Source organism: Sebastes umbrosus, chromosome 12, assembly GCF_015220745.1.
Source record: "Sebastes umbrosus isolate fSebUmb1 chromosome 12, fSebUmb1.pri, whole genome shotgun sequence".
Classification (NCBI taxonomy): Eukaryota; Metazoa; Chordata; class Actinopteri; order Perciformes; family Sebastidae; genus Sebastes; species Sebastes umbrosus.
In genome coordinates, this window is record NC_051280.1 from 24,022,696 (window position 1) to 24,040,068 (window position 17,373).

At 42.4% G+C, this 17,373-nt stretch overlaps 2 protein-coding genes across 2 annotated transcripts; one reads left to right on the forward strand and one right to left on the reverse strand.

Moving 5' to 3' along the window:
• Positions 1–523: 523 nt before the first annotated feature.
• LOC119498051 (Y+L amino acid transporter 2) lies at positions 524–11,114 on the forward strand. Its single transcript, XM_037786526.1, has 10 exons — positions 524–717; positions 1,029–1,549; positions 3,303–3,428; positions 3,509–3,653; positions 8,845–8,968; positions 9,101–9,204; positions 9,289–9,385; positions 9,514–9,663; positions 9,945–10,128; positions 10,335–11,114. Exons 2-10 carry the CDS (start codon positions 1,039–1,041, stop codon positions 10,427–10,429), a joined length of 1,536 nt encoding a protein of 511 aa, XP_037642454.1. The 5' UTR covers positions 524–717; positions 1,029–1,038; the 3' UTR covers positions 10,430–11,114.
• A 1,086-nt stretch (positions 11,115–12,200) lies between these two features.
• On the reverse strand, positions 12,201–15,163 carry wu:fc46h12 (uncharacterized protein LOC568958 homolog). The gene is made up of 5 exons (XM_037786554.1): positions 14,208–15,163; positions 13,628–13,736; positions 13,409–13,519; positions 12,931–13,009; positions 12,201–12,806 (listed from the first exon to the last, which is right to left on the reverse strand). The coding sequence occupies exons 1-5, from the start codon at positions 14,303–14,305 to the stop codon at positions 12,718–12,720; spliced, it is 486 nt and encodes a 161-aa protein (XP_037642482.1). The 5' UTR covers positions 14,306–15,163; the 3' UTR covers positions 12,201–12,717.
• Between the last annotated feature and the right edge of the window lie 2,210 nt (positions 15,164–17,373).

Below are 17,373 nucleotides of genomic sequence, written 5' to 3' on the forward strand. Positions count from 1 at the left end.
GCAAAGAGTCGTTTGTATCTCTGGTGTCTGGGTGTTTTTGCTCCTATAGGAGTGGTGGGGAGGACTTCTACATGTCTGTGCCCAGAGGCCTATGTATATAGTAACCTGTCTGACGGATTGAGAAGTTATATATGTGTATATACGTCACTCAGATTGAACCCATGTTGTGCTATTCAGTTTGTTTTTGTCCCCTTTGTTTTGTCGTTAGTCTTTCTTACTTTGTATAATCTCTTTTGGCATTTTATGTGTCCCTGTCCTTGTCTTCACTTGTTCTGTAATCACTTTACTGAACACTAAAAATATAAAAAGAAAAGTAAAAGCAGCTGTTGAGCCAACCACAGTGCATTAGATATTATTCAATGATGTCATAATATGTTCTGTATTGCACTGACTGTCTGTTGACCCAGAAACAGCTTCGCTACCTCCGTCTTAGCTGTCGATAGCTGCCAGGGGGCAGGGACGAGGTCTGCTTGTCTCTGAAAATAGCACATTGGGGGGTACATAAGGGTGTGGTTTGCCCAGTGCTGGAAAAAACACTCGTTGTGGTTGTACTGGGCTGTGGGGATTGCAACATCGTCCGTCCTGTTGCTACCTATCAGATGTGATCTCACCAATGTCTTACTGCCTGGTTCAGAGGAGCAGCACTGACCGGAGGGAGACTCTACATGTTTACAGGAACAAATATACCGATTGATCTTCTACAAGTCAGCAAATAAAGTAAGCTTACTTTTTGTCCTTTTTACACATGTGCCATACATTACAACACCTTAAGTGGGTTTTGTTCCTGTCTGGACGCATAAAGAGTGGACTATGGGGGGAAATGTTTGTGTGACGGATCCTTACTGGGAGATTTTGCCACATGTATGACCTTTTCTTGTATACTGGACATTTTTATGTTTCAGGCTTGATAAGTGTAGTTAAAAGTATATTTAAGAAAAATCTGTCATATTTATATGGAATAACAGTATGTTTTGACTGTTAAATTGGAATAATCCCCTTTAATTCTTGCCCTATTATTTCCACACCAGCACTGGAGTAATGGAGGATCTGAGGCAGAAGGTGGGAGTCATGTCACAGACAATATGCCCAAGTTCACGGGCTCCGTCTGACGAGGACTTAAAGGCCCCAAAAGTAGAGAAAATGCAGATGAAGAGAGAAATCTCACTCATAAATGGAATCTGCCTCATTGTGGGAAACATGATTGGCTCTGGGATCTTCGTCTCACCGAAGGGTGTGCTCATGTACTGTTCCTCTTACGGGCTGTCGTTGCTGATTTGGGCTGCTGGAGGAATCTTCTCGGTGTTCGGCGCTTTGTGCTACGCAGAGCTCGGCACGACCATCCCCAAGTCTGGAGCCAGCTACGCCTACATCCTGGAGTCGTTCGGAGGCTTCCTCGCTTTCATCCGCCTGTGGACGTCCATCCTGCTGATCGAGCCGGCCAGCCAGGCTGTGATTTCACTGACCTTCGCCAACTACCTGGTGGAGGCTTTCTACCCAACCTGCCAGCCGCCGTACGATGCTGTCCGGCTTATAGCTGCAGCCTGCCTCTGTAAGCTACACCTGTGTCGGTCTATAGTTTATCACCTGCATCGTCTACCATGAAACATAAAAGTCAGTGCAGAAAAATACAGGCAGGAAAAACTCACTTTAATGCCATTTAGTGTTTGAAATTTACACTCTGGTGACATCTTTGGCTTCACCCCAGTACCTGACATCAGCTCAGCCTCTCTCAATCACCCCGAGAAGCATGTTTCACTATTGTGCTGCGGATAGAGAAATGCTGAAACAAAACCCTTACACTTAATATGCAAGAATTAACAAAAAAACAATGCATAGACTGATACAAATGAATCCTTCTCAATCTTCACTTATGCCCCAATAGAAACCGCGACACGGTGTCTCTTTCTGCAGAGACCCTGCAGCCCTCTGCCTGTATTTACCAGCCCATTCAGGTGGTCAAATATCGCCGCTTTGTCACATCCCTCGGCTTCTGATACCCACAAGTCCCCCTTTACTCTGTTTGTAGTTTGACCGAGAGCAGCGCTGAGCCACAGCCAGCAGACAGGAAGCCTGCATTCATTTGGAATCCTGCAACTCGGCACCTTCCTGCAAGATTATGCAGAGTTGTGCGGAGTTAGTTGTGTGTATTTGTGTTTTGGAACGTTTATTTCTCCGATTTGCTGCTCCCTCTCTTCAGTCACTCTATAGCTTGCCGGACCATCGCTGCTCTCTCTCTCTCCCTCTCGGCTTGTTGAGCTGTGGAAGTGTGGCCAACTTTGAATGCTGTGTGTTTACAAAAAGCAACCGACAATGGTTACATGTTATATCTTTAAAGTTACATTCCTTAAGATTTTCAATAAATCAAAACCTGTTTTTTTATACTATTTATGGTCTGCATTTTTCAGCAATAGCCATTTAATTTATTTACATTCAGTAATTATCTCTCTGTAGAGTAGTTTTCATTGTTAATGGCGGAGTCCGCCATTCTTGTGCTGGATTCAAGTAGCCTACGTACCAAAGAGGGATTCACAGCATGTACTCCAACGTAACTGTTTAAAATTGTTATCAGCCTCACTCTCCTTACGCCGTATCAGAATTGTGTGAAATTACTGCTAAATTATGCAAACCCAACATTGCCTTCTTTCACAATAAAAGCATTCAACTGGTGAAAGGATGGCTTTTATTGTGAAGCAGTCACAGAAAACGCAATGTATTTTTCAGTGTAGAAATAATTACCCAGTTTAAAATAGATTTAAAAAAAAAAAAGAGCTTTAGTTTAACCTATTAAGGATGACATGGGCAAACACAAGTGGTGAAGTGGTGTTACAGCCCAAGCACATGTTAATCTGTAACCCAGTGGAGAACTGGCATCAGCTATAGTTAGAATGTGTACCAGTGTGGTTTACAGCCGGGCTTTGTGCTGTGAAGAATGTAGTTAACAGAAGTGCTATTTAGGTGAGAGAGCAGCAAGGCCATGAGTCATGAGCCGCCCTACTAAGAAGTGAGTTTCTGTTTCTGTACGCTCAGACAGACGATGGTCTACGTGACACGGAGGAGATGGTGCAGCAATTTGGGGCATGGGGCTGAGAGATAGCAGGCTTCTACTTCAACTTATTACACAATGAGTTTCACAAACTGACCAACATGGTTTACCATTGTTTCCTGAATTGTTTCATTTTGAAAATGCAACCTAACAAGAAAGCAGAAGTTGTATCAGAGGCTTTATTAGGCCTTTTTTGCATAAACATCTCAATCATGCAAAGGAAGGTTCATTCAATGCCTTATTCCTCTGGTTTGTCCAGGTATGCTCATCTTCATCAACTGTGCCTATGTGAAGTGGGGGACTCGTGTCCAGGACCTTTTCACTTACACCAAACTCATGTCGCTCTGCCTCATCATCGTTATAGGAATAATGAAAATATCTACTGGTAAGATTACACAAAAGTATGAATGCAACAGTGGAAACAAGATAAATATGTGCTTTAAGCTTTGACTTCTCTTTGTGTAGGAGAAACAAAGAGCTTCGACAGTCCGTTTGAGGGCTCCACCACAGATCCCGGAGCCATTGCTTTGGCCCTCTACTCAGCTCTGTTCTCCTACTCCGGCTGGGATACACTCAACTTTGTCACTGAGGAGATTAAGAATCCAGAGAGGTAACACACACATACACAGGCATACAAAGAGATGCACTCACTCAGAGACATGGAAATGTACACTTGAGACTGGCGAGGAATCTGCTTGCAGTTTTCTTTGTGGACAGTAGAGTAAACGGTAAAAGTTGAACGGCTTACAAGGCTCTGACCAGGCTGAATACAGTAATACCAACGTTCTCATCCCAACTCGTCACATACTGATGCTTTTCCAGGCCCTTTGACGTCACTTTTGGGTCACGGTAAACACGTGCTTTAAGTGGAGGTAGGCAGAATGACAACAAAAATTCCACAATAACCTTTCAGCATATTGTAATTCAAGTGTTCTTAGAGAAAACTAGTCTTCTGCACCTCCTCATAGCTCTGTTTTCAGGCTTTAAAAAATCTAATATGTGAGGGGAGACTTTAGGCAATCACAGGTCATTTCAGAGAGAGAGCATTCCTATTGGCTGTTCATTCAACGGAGGCAGCTGTCAATCACTTGCAAACTTCTCTCACTACTTCTGTTAATGGCTATTTCTCGCCTCAAATGTTTTCAGAAACATCTTGTAGTGTACTGTTTAGCTGCTTGGTATTTCCTCAACTGATCCAAGGCCTATGGAAAGGAGGCTGGATCACACGTCATATCTTTGGGGGGTACAACACATGCGCAGTAAAATCTGGTCTGCACTTGCCGAAATTGAGCCAATCGAAACGCACGACCGCAGCTTCAGTTACACTGCGCATGTGTCATACCCCATACCCCAAGACCCATGTTCGCCCGTGACCCAGCCTCCTTTCCATAGGCCTTGAACTGATCTCAACATGGCAACATGTCACAAACTTTCTCATTTTACAGCTAAACAGTACACTACAATGTACACAACATGTTTCTGAAAACATTTGAGGCAAGAAATAGGCATTACAGTAACGGAATATCGATTCATATTTGATTAGCGCTGCCTAGTTTGACCGTTTGATTGGAGATCGCGAGTGATTGACAGCTGCTCAGAGACGGCAGGCTCCAGCTCGACTCTGATTGGTTGTTTTCCGAGATAGAGATAGGAGCACCGGAGAACACAGAGGCACATGATTTTTCTTTTCAGATTACCTGTCTCATGCACTACTGTCAGGATATAGTGACCATTTAATAAAAACAACTCTTAGTAATTAAAATCACTACGTTTATAAAGTGAAAATGTGACTTGATATTGTGAACATGGGACACAAACAAATAGCTGATTGTAATGTGAAATGAGAACGGGTAATACAGGAACAGGCGTAATAAAAAAACTTATTTGACAAACTAAAACTCATTAATGGTTACTCTGTCGTATTTATTTGTCCCAAATGACACTAACAGTCATACATTTATTTATGCTTTATTTAAAGCTGCTACAATTAATATTTTTGTATTCAGATGACTAGGCTATATGTGAAAAGCTTTGCTTAAATCCACAGACAATTATCCTATTCCTCTACAATTACCCTCAGTTCTACGGTGGATTTTAGCTCATTGTTTTGTCCCAACCTGCAACTTTATTGCAGATAGCTGGTGAACATATAGACTGATTAATTTCCCACAGGAGTTGGAGGAAACCAAACATAGAGCTAAAAGAGAGTGAATGCTTGACTTACATTGAGAGGGGCACTTGCGTTTGCCATTCACCAGGCTGGTTGGGTTAATTATCTGTGAGGAGAGGCAGCTGTGGGAGCCTAATTATCTCTGATGAGGATCAGGTGTGTGAAGCCTACATCTACCCCTGGTTTCCAGTGTTCAGATGCTGCCTCATTGCCTCATTGTGAGAGCTTCATTCTGTTGCTGATTCGAGCTGTGTAGAGTTCTGCAGAAGTTACCACGTGAACCTATCTGTATGATTTGCTCACCATTTTCTGTTTGCTCTTCGAGCTTAGTCTGTTAAAGAAGGTTAGGTCTATGTGGCCTGACTTCTCAGTTTTGACCTGTGAGTGCTGTCAGTGTCTTTTTCTTTAGTCAAATTGACTCTGTTTCCCAGAGAGTTTAACCTCTAGTCAGCTGCTAGGCAGTGGTGTTTTAGTTTAATCCACTAATCTAAATATCTTAGTGAGGGTAGGGAGCCTTTCTTTTTTAGGCTCATTGTATTTGTTGTTTCCCCTCTCCCTTTTGATCACTTGGGATTTTTGTGGTTACCCTTTGGTAACCCCCGTCCACCATCAATCCCCAAGCTTCAAAGCACACAACTATCCGTGCACATGCAGGCGATCACTGTGCAGAGTGGGCATGTTAGGCTCCCATGAGCAGATGCTCCGCACCATCACTGAACAACAGTCTTCTCATGACATATTAACAGAAATACTTAACCGTTTACAGAAACCTGGACCGACTCCACCCCAAGTCCAAACACCAAACCTTGTAGTCCACCCAGCACCCCTAGTTCAACCCCATGGTCCTATTGCAGTCCATGAACCCAAAATTCAGACACCTGTCCGGTATGACATCCCGTTCTCATTCCCCAGGCGTCAAATACCGAGGTTTTGTCACGGCCGTCGGTGTGTTACCGCCTCACAAGACACCCTTTAGCACTGGTATGAAACGCATCAGGCGTTCCATTAACTATAATGTAAACCCATCCGCGGAAATGCTCCGTGGTGATGTAGTTATAAGAGCGAAAAGACACGGGCATAGGCGGGAGGGGAGGTGGATAGGTCCAACAAACACAAGGCTTTCATCCAGAAGACTATTGTTTGTGTCCCGTGTGTTAAGTTTCACTTACATGTTACAAACAGCTGTTTGTTCATGTCCTGTGTTCACAACGTTCAGTTTAATTTTCACTGTACAAACGTAATAGTTTTAAGCGCAACCATTTCTTTCCCAGACCTAACTATAGTGGTTTTGTTGGATAATCCTAAAGTGACACCGAAGGTAACTTTAGTGGTATTGATGCCAAAAATAAAGTGACCCCAAGGGGCATGACGAAGTGTGTTGGCTATAACGGGCATCCAGGGAAATGTAAAGGGTTTATCACTCAATGTATTCTGGTGTTTGAGTTACGACCCTCTATGTTTAGCACGGAACAAGCCCGGGCAGCATACATAATATCCCTTCCCTTAGATCTCTTTCTGGGAGAAGCAGACTCATGTCTGTTCTGATGCTGCTCTCTTCGTGGCCGAAATGAGGAGATTTTGACCACAACATAAGCAGTCAGGAAGTGGCTAAACGTCTTATTGGGTTACGTCAGGGCTCCACCATTGTAGCCTATTTCTCCCATGTTGGGGGTGGAGTTTAGCATCTCTCAGGAGACGCCCGAACTGCTCCGCGGGTCTCCGAGCAGTGATGAACCCATGCAAATAGGGTGCACGTGGCTCTCTCGGGTAGAGAGGGAGAAGCGTATGAGCAGCAGGCCCTGTCTTTACTATGGGAAGGTGGTCCACTTCATTCGTACGTGCCCAGTAATGCAGAAAAGAGAAGTGCAGGGAAACGAGTAGACTCGTCAGAAAATAGGGAGGTTCCACCGAATCTAAATAATCCCCTCTCGGCATAACCACACCTATATGTCAGTTGAGTTATCGTGGGGTAATAACAAATACAACCTCCCTGCGTTTGTGGATTCAGGTGCGGCAGGCCGTTTTATTGACTCGACCCTGGCCCAAAATCTTAAACTGCCCATATTTCACCTCTCTTGTCCACTTGCTATCACGGCAGTGGATTGGCGACTTTTGGGAATAGGCTGGGTTGAAAAAATTAAAACTAACATTGACAGACATTGATGTACCTAATGTATCACTTGTTCTGGGACACCCATGGCTCAAGAAACACAATCCTCGCATCAACTGGTGGTCGGGAGCGGAGTAAAGTTGGGGTACTGAGTGTGCATCTCGCTGCCATGTCCGACTCAGTTCAACCAAGCCCCCAGGAAGTGCACCGGTCGTCTATCCCAACTTTGGTAGTGGCCAAACTGCATTTTCCGTGTCAGTTGGGCACAAAAAAACTTTTTCCCAGAGACTTCCATTGGGAAAGAGACGTCTGTAACTCAGTGGATAATTTTTTTTGAGGTGAATCAACTCCCCAGTACGTAGTTGTAAAACGCACTAATAGCCGAATCCAGAGTTATTTCCCTTCCTCTGTTCATGTGAGTGAGAACTGGAGCGCAAGCTGTGACAACGGCGTGACGTTGGGACCCCGGGATCGAGTCATGTGACTGAGCGGACGCTACTGTGCATGTTCCATGTGCCCAAGATCCGGGTACTTTTCCAGACCGAAGTCCAGGAATTTAGGCTTCATGCGCCACTGAGCAACTTTCATAGGAATGAACGGGGCCCCGCCTCCAACGCTGTATCCAGTTCTCTTAATACATCCATGAGTTCAACTCAGTCCTTAGTGACTCAAGTTCCCAGCGGCAAAGAACACCTCTGCTCTTGAGTTTTCCAGTTTATCAGTCCGCTCCAGGGGTGTTGGCACCAAGTTACCACGTGAACCTGCATGATTTGCCCACTGTTTTCTGTTTGATCTTTGAGCTTAGACTGTTAGTGAGGTAGGTCCGTGTGGCCTGGCTTCTCAGTTTTGACCGGGCATTGCTACCAGTGTCTTTTTCTCTAGTCGACTTTTAGGTTTATCCTCTAGTCGGCTGCTTGGCAGTGGTGTTTTAGTTTACAATCTGAGTCCACTAATCTATCTTAGTGAGTGTAGGGAGCTTTTCTTTTTTAGGCTCATTTTTATTTGGTGTTTTTCCCCTCTCCCCTCCAATCACTTGCGAATTTTGTGGTTACCCTTCTGGGGCTAACTTTAAGATTCCCTTGGTCCCAATCCCACTCCCCGTCACCCTGAAATACATTTGTCAAGAGGGCACAAACACGAGTACAAGTGAATGCTAATGTTGCTGCTGGATGTGTAATAAGCAACTGTTTGCTAACGGTTTACTAACTGCTTGATGAAGGTTTGTTTACAGCTGGTTTCAGTTATTGCAGGTGATCGCAGTCTTTTCAGAGTACTTTTACACACATGTTGTAGCACAGCCAGATGAAATTCTCCAGCTAACTATCAAATCCACATCGTAATCATTTGACATCCGAGTTACCTGTGAAATCATTAAATGAACAAAGGGAAATGGGCTGTAGAGGTTGGAATTGCAAGTTAAGTAAAATGATGTCATCACATGAACCCCCCTGTAATCTGTGTACTACAGCTTTTCAATGAGTCCGAAAACACTGTTTGTTGTTGTTGTTGTTGTTGTTGTAGGAATCTGCCCCTGGCCATTGCCATTTCCATGCCCATAGTAACTATCATCTACCTGCTGACCAACGTGGCTTACTATGTGGTTCTGGACATGCCGTCTCTGCTGTCCAGTGACGCCGTTGCCGTGGTAAGACACAAACAGTCACCGGAGAGATATGATTCACTCTGCTGCTAAATATAGCCCTGAAATGGTTGACCCAGAACGTTTTGCACTCTGACTTCAGAAACTGTAATGAACCATGTCAATCTGACCCCACAGACTTTTGGGAATGCAGTTCTGGGGCCCTTCAAGTGGATCATCCCTGTTTCAGTTGCCATGTCCTGCTACGGAGGACTCAATGCTTCTGTCATTTCTGCCTCACGGTAATCAGGAAGTACTGAGCAGGCACTGACTTTAGGCTCATATCGTGATTTGCCAATAACTCTCCGTCTTTGTTGATCACGCAGATTGTTTTACGTCGGAGCCAGAGAGGGCCACCTCCCCAACAGTCTGAGTCTGATTCACATGCAACGCTACACACCCATACCTGCACTGCTGTTCAATGTGAGGACCATTTATCTTACTCTTAGATACAAATGGACACCAGATTCCTCAAATGCATACATGTACATGCCACAAAAAAATGTTCATGTCACAACTGGAACATAAATATATTCCTTCCTGTTCTGCAGGGGTTGATGGGTCTGATCTTCCTGTGTGTGGAGGACGTGTTCCAGCTCATCAACTATTTCAGCTTCAGTTACTGGTTCTATGTGGGTCTGTCTGTGGCCGGCCTCATCTACCTGCGCATCACTCAGCCAGACAGACACAGGCCTGTGAAGGTGCTGCTTTTTTCATTGTTCAGATCATGCTGAATATAAGTACATGCATACGGTATATAGAGTATATGTGCGTACATGCACAATACTACAGTTCCTGTGGGTATTTCAGATATTGCTATGGTTTGAATTGATCATTTCTGTAATAATTTCACTTTGAAAACCATATTTATCACTTGCAGACATTAACATTTACAGTTACAGTTACTCTCCATGTAGACGCTAAAGATACGCAGACATCAGTTAACGAAACTAACCAGATCTGTGTCTTTTTCTCTCCACAGTTGACCTTGTTCTTCCCCTTCGTCTACTGTCTGTGTAGCCTGTTCTTAGTCATCGTCCCTCTGTACTCAGACACCATCAATTCTCTCATAGGAATTGGCATTGCACTGTCCGGGGTGCCGGTCTACTACCTGGCCATTTACCTACCTGACGAGAGGAGGCCCAAATTTGTTAAAAAGTTAAACGGTAAGTTTTAGGCCGCTCAGTCGTCCGTGTGTATATTTATCATCACACAATCATAAGCTCCTTCACCCTGTTTTGTCAAATATCTGTCACATTATTTGACATCACTTTCAAAATGCAGCATTAATCGTCTTGGATTATCAGAGTCAGCTGTAACTGACCTGTCCACTCCCACATCTTCCCTCCTCTCACCTCTTTCCCTCCTGCAGCCTTTGTCACCAGATACACCCAGATGCTGCTCTACTGCTGCCTGACTGAATTTGACACTGAGACAGAAGCAGAAGCAGGCGGTAAAACGCAGTGAGCTGCAGACAATCCTTCGCTTCTGCCGGAGGCCTCAGTTATTGTCCATGTGTTGACGTTCAGAAAAGCAAAGACTTGCATGGACAGAGCGGCGAGGCGCAGGGCCGCAACATTTCCGAGGATTACTTCTCCTGGGTCAAGTTAAAAAAAGGCCTGACATCTCAAATGACTCCCCACGAAGGAGCAGGCTCTTGAGAAACTGTTGCTTTTCTTCGATACACTTTTCTACAGAGATCATGGAATATCTTCTATGAGGATTTCATACAACTATGGAAGAAATATGGAGCTCACATTTTATTTTTTAGACTTGTGTGAAGATGTGAAATGATTACTTTGTTTTCAAGAATATATTTATTGCATTTTTCATAAACAACACAAAACAAAACGTGACATGACAAATGAAAACAATAAGAAATAAAAAAAGATAATGGGCATTATATCCATCCCCAACCCCCGCCACCGTAACAGAGAGAGGTTACATCAAATAAGTCAATACAAACAAATAACAAGGTTACAGGGAAACGATTTTCAGTGAAGAAGGTACAGAGATAGAAACCTTTGGCTGGAATTCAATCAATCTATCCAGGGATATTTTTAGAGTTTGATATGTGTGAATGTAAAACACCATAAAATTGCCAATTTCAACCAATATTTTGGCATTGGTTCCTGAGCAGCTTCACTGTGAAGCAGTGGATTATCTGACTGATCTTTGGTAGTCGTTATTTCAGAGCAGGTTTTTAGAACCAAAACACTTCCTGCGACAGGGTCGTAGCTCACTCACAAACTCCTTCATTCGCCTTTAGGAGGCTGCAGCTTCTCCACAAAGGGGAGCTGTTTCATCACTTCTACACATGCCAACCTGAGCCATCTACAGGAGAGGAATGTAACAAGAGATGACATACATCATGCTGTTGCTGTTCATTTTCTTGCCTCTAGGTGGCGCAGGTTAGATTGTACGACAGAGTATTACAGCCGCATTGAGGGGAAAAAAATCGTCGTAATATTATGAAAATGAAGTAATAACTTTACGAGAATAAAGTCATAACTTTATGTGAAAAAAGTAGTTTCTTTCTCCACAAAAGAGGCAATGTCTCCCAGATCCACGTGGTTATTTCTTCAGAATAAACGCAGTTTCTTGCACAATCTTTTCAAGGTCCTGATACTGATGATAATGTGGTGCTGATGTGCCAAAAGATTAAGTATTCCGTTATTTATCGAAACCTATGCTAAAGTATAACTTCACAAGATGCTCACGTTCGCTCCATTTCCCCTCTAAAATAACACGTAAAATTACTACTTTATAATATTATGACTTTTTTCTCGTAATATATGACTTTATCTCCGATTTATTTCTTTTGCTCAATGTGGCCCTAATACTCCGTTGTAAGATTGGACCAGTTGTCAAATGAAAATGAACCAATATGTGTGGTACCATTTATAAGATGTAGAATGGACTGTGCAGTATGTGACTTTGTGCCTCACATTTATTGGATAACAGCCGGATGATGTTTAAATAAAAGGTTAAACTTTCTCCTCACCTTTTCCAGTTCAGTTGCATCTGTTTTAAATCAGTTGGATTAACACTAGTGTCCTTGGGCAAGATAACCCCAAATTGCCCCACAAAGACTGTGCCATCGGTGTGGGAATGAGTATATAGATTAGATCCTGATGGGCAGTTTGGCACCTTGCATGGCAGCCTCTGCCATCAGTGTATGAATGTGTGTGAATGGGTGAATGCTGACTATATAAATGCAAGTCCATTTACCATTTGATGACTTTTTCATATGTTTAAGTACCGAATTGACCAATTTCAGTAATGAATACACTTTGAACTCGCAACACTTTCAGATTCAAGAAGCTCTGGTTTTCTGTCTCTCCTCGTCTCTCAAAAGCCTCCTTTTTCTTAATAAAACGCCTGGCATCACATCACATTAATCATGCATCATTTATAGGTTACAGTATGTACGAACAGCCAACTGCATTGTTTTAAATACGCTCTTGTTTCTTCATCATCTTGTCTTGTGATTGAACTGCATATGTATATAAGTACCATTTTCTAAAAATCACTGTTCACACTCACAAATATTGGTCATTTCTTTTACAGCTTTGCAATAAATACAAATATGTTCTTAGTCAACCAGACTGGAGAGGTTTGTTATAATGAAACCTCACATATGTTGTCTGGTAGACCACATACTTATGAGCTGTTACACTGATAAGAACCAGTTTTCTCTGAGGTCTTATTCCACACATGAAGTGACATGTGGAGCGAGGTAGGGAGATCTCCGCCTATAAGGTGCAGTTGACGAAATCGAACCCGGCACAGATCCACTTGTTGCTGAACTGTTTGTATCCTTCAGCACTGATCAGGTCACTTCCTGTACAGAGGAAAGCACACGGGCAGTTGTTATCATAGTTTCTTATAAAACACTGACTGTAGATTAATGAATATATATGAAGATACAACAAAATCCACTCTTGTGGTATCAGATGAAATATTACCGTCCATCAGGTTCTGGAGGCTGCAGTAGTTTGTGCTGTTATCAGCTGGATCTTTGGAGAACTCAGATACTGCCTCTCCCTTCACATCAGAAACATGAGAAGGGAAACAAAGAAGAACATCATGTGACTGAAGCTGATTAACCATCTGAACTCTAGTAGCAGAAAAATAACATTTCTCCTCAGCGTGTCACAACATCACACGCACATTTTCTATCTGTTTCATCATTTCATCAAAGCCATAAGATACTTCCACTGAGTAAACCCAGACTTTTACATGTTTACGCTTGCAACATTAAATCAAATAGAAACATTTATGATGATGAAATCTGGTATTCACTTGAATTAAACCAAGTTCTGTGGTCTTGAGCAAAGATTGTCTAGTAGAGCTGAGGATAGCTTTAAACTGAAGACACAGTTTAGGTTTTGTATGAGCTGCATCGGTCTGTTTACTCATTCAGAAGAAAAAAAACACACTTACAGTCACTTTGCAAATGGTGGACTGCTCTAGAAGAAACTCGAGGTTGTTGACCTTTTTGGTTACTGGAGACGTGTGCGTGGCTTTGATCACGTAAGGAGCTGCCGACACGAGCTGCAGAGCATATCAAATTCATTATCTCTTTGAGGAAACATGTTTACATCCATCAGCTGGTTTATGGATTATACTTCAACAATATGAATTGACAGAGATGTTTCTGACCTCGTACGAGCACCTCTCTCCTGCATATAGACATTTTCGCCCGACCTGCCACGCTTTGATCTGGTTCACCAGCCTTCCCGTGACATCTTCGCACGGGATGCCAAACAACCTGCAGAGCAGTGAGCATTAAAGGGCTCATGTAGTGTTCAAAACATCAGAAAAATCCATAAAAGATCATAAAAAAAAAAGATTTTCTCTGCACAAACATGACTAATGTGAGTCTTGTGAGTCCTGTCTCCCCATATCCAAGATAACATGTGTGAGAAATTAGGCTGTACAGAACTTTGAATTCATAAGTACCTTGTCCAACATGCATTTGACCCTTTTACCCAGTGGCTTTCATGCAACCCAAGCACCACCATAAAGCATTATCTATATGTCTACTTGGTCACATGATGTAACATCTGCTCTGTGAACATTAACAGTTGCAGCATGGACTTTAATAATCAAACAAAAAAATAAAAAAAAGATAAAGAGAATTCACTTTAAGATTGCCTAAAGGCACCCACAGTACACTCATAGAGTTTGATTCAACACAGGCTAATCAAATCCATAAACACAAAAATAAAATAAACATTACCATTTGATTTTGCACTGTGAGGTGCGGTCCGCCAGTGAGATGGTGAGTGTGGCCCCCAGGAGGAGAGCTGAAGCTACAAACAGGAATCTCAGGTCCATACTGAAGGCAGGTAGATCAGGCCTGGGTCCAGTGTGTGGTCAAGTGTGTGGACGTCTTCTGAATGTGTCTCCACGATCCGCCCAGGGGGCTTAAAAGAGCAGCACACGGGCGGGTCATGTGGAAAACTGGGAGAGAGGACAGCACAACATTGATTGTCACGGGCAACAGCATGGGGGGAGAAAGAGAGTGGAGGAAACTGAAGATATCAAATACAGCAGAAGTAACACAGAGAACAATCAATGTCTTACCTTCTGAAGCCATGGCATTTCATTGAGGACAGTTTGAACTTGCAGAGAGGTGGACTCGATTAAAACACAGTATCATCTAAATGAGTTACTTACATATATGTATATGAAAATGTCATTACACATTTTAGAGGGCTTTAATTCTGAAATTCCATATCAAAATGTCCTGATATTGTCTGAGTTACACTCTCAGGTTGTCTGCTATCACTTTGAAGTGAAATTAGTCTGTGGAAGAATGACATTTCCTTTTAATATCAATCTGAATTGAGGAAACATAGCTCACATATGACATTTTAGAGGGCTTTTATTTTGAAATTCCGCTTCAGGATGTCCTGATACTGTCTGAGTTACATTCTGAGGTGGTCTGCTATCATTTCGAAATGAAATGAGTCTGTGGAAACAGGACGCATGTACCTCTAGTGGTGTGTGGCCAACATGCAGATAGTTCAGGTATTATTTGCACAGGTTTTGAGTCTCGGAGATGTCTGCTGCCACCTCAATAGGCTATAATGAATGGAAAGGGAATAGAGTTTTGTTTAAGGTGCTCACACCATTGAAGAATTACATAAAAACAACACAAACATTTCTATTTACAAACAGTTTCCCACTACTCTGGATAATCCACAGAGCGCAGAGTGAACAGTTTTCGTACAGGACTCCACTTCACAGGCCACAGGGTCACCAGCTTGTCCCCAACTCTGTCTGCTGTTTGGTGCCGGGCAGGTGATGTGCAGTGTTTTTTTCTGGGGGGGATTGTTTTGCTGAAAACAGCTGTCTGCTGCAGCCAAAAACAACATCGGTGAGAGTGAACCAAAAGAGTTAAGGTGCAATCATAACACCAAAACAATGAGCTGGAAGAAGATTCAAAACCAAGTTTTTAGGGGCTTAAATCTTAAAGAAGCTTTGTGGTTTACTAAAACATAAAGTTACGTTTTTTTTGCTGGGTCCAACTCCCTAACAATGACCAATATTCATATCAGTTACAAATCTTAATTCAAGCACTGGAACAAAAGTTGTATAATCAGTGACCAGAACCAGAGATAAAAAATAGAAAGAGTCTTCAGCAGGCAAAGAAGACATGACCCCTCCCTTTCCATTTACATGCTTTTGCTATATAGATATGTTCATGTTAAGTTAATTTCCACACTTTGCATGCACATGATGATGTAACAGTCTTCAGATGGATGAGGAGCTGCAGTGTTATAAAACCTTGGAGGCTTCTGTTGCACTGGAGGAGTCTGATAAAAACAATCTTTATCTGAGTTTAGAGACCACTTTTAAGAGAATATCTGTGCGATCATGGAGTTTTGAAAAAGTGGACATTGCAGGCAGGGGAGGTCTAATGAAAACATACAGTTGGTTGCATCATGGGAAATGTAGGATCTAGTGTTTTTCAAACCTGACCTATAGGTACTAAATGTCAGGATGTCTCAGCCTCTGCTACTTTGATTTTTTTTTTTTTTCTATGCACAACAGTCTCCTTCTCATTTGACCGCACGTCTTAATTTAATCAAATAAGTGTGTAGAACATTGTTATTAATTGATCATAATCTTATAATAATCTCTATTAAAGACATCAAAACAACACTTTAATGTAACTGGAGGTAGGAGGTGTTCACATGAACCTCTTCCCACATGGTGACAGCAACGAGGTCAGTAGCAGCAGCACTGACACCACACTGGAGATTATTTGTTGTCCCACTGATTACAATCAGTTTGTGTTGTTGTTTTAATACCATGACACAGATTCAGCTGAACACAAACAGCATTTGTCATGGAGCATGATACGCCACTGTGACTGCAGGCCCACAGAAAAGATTCCTTTATATCCTTCTGAGGGGAACAGCTGAGAGGTGTTATGTTAAAACGAAAGAGAATTATGCAAAAACATACACTTTGTTTTAAGTATTGTAAGGTAAAAAAAAAAAAGGGGTTGGCCTATAATGTGAGCAGGATGACGAGTTGTGTCAGATAAGGGCCATCCCAAAGCCTTCGTCTTCGGCCTGTGTTGCCCTCTACTGGCTGCTGTTTAAACTGTACTATATATTTTTTTTACTGACACCATTTTTGTTCAGGATATTTATTTTAAAGGGGAACTACGCCTAATTTAAAAATTCATACATATTATTCCTATGGTCTAAGAATGTCCCAAATCCAAAAACTAGAGCGTTAAAACTCAAACTTGTGATGTCATAGGGTACAAAGTGTGGAGCTGCTCTATAGATAATTAATTGGGAGAGATGTTCTAGATGACACTGAGAGCACCCAGAGGAATGATCTGAGTATATGGGAACATTTTCTGTTTCACAACTGATAAAACTACAATAGAATAAAGCTCATTTGGTTATAAAAAAGAAAACAAACATTCTGTGGGTCCATAAAATCAGCCTCCATTCATTGTCTATGGAGCAGCTCCAGACTTTATACCCTATGACATCACAAGTTTGAGACTTACTTCTCTGGTTTCTGGCTTTGAGAGAGAGGAGCTCATGTTCACAAATACTGATTGAGCTTTAGGAAATAACAATTCTTCATTTAGGTGGTGTTCCCCTTTAAGCAGCACACACAAACACAATCTGTTTTCTTTTCTTATCACACAGATCTGCTAACTGAGGAGGGCCTATTTGACTGTGTTGCTGTCAGTGAGTCTTCCTCGTCATGTGTAACATTATATCTTCCTCTGAATCTCTTGAGCAGACACTTTTGTTAGCAGGTTACCTGTTTGACGACTGTGGTGTCATCGTTGGACACTTCCTAATCCTGAATCTAAACTATGTGACTTCCTTGCTTTGACGTGATGGTTTAGTCATGCTGGGCTGGAA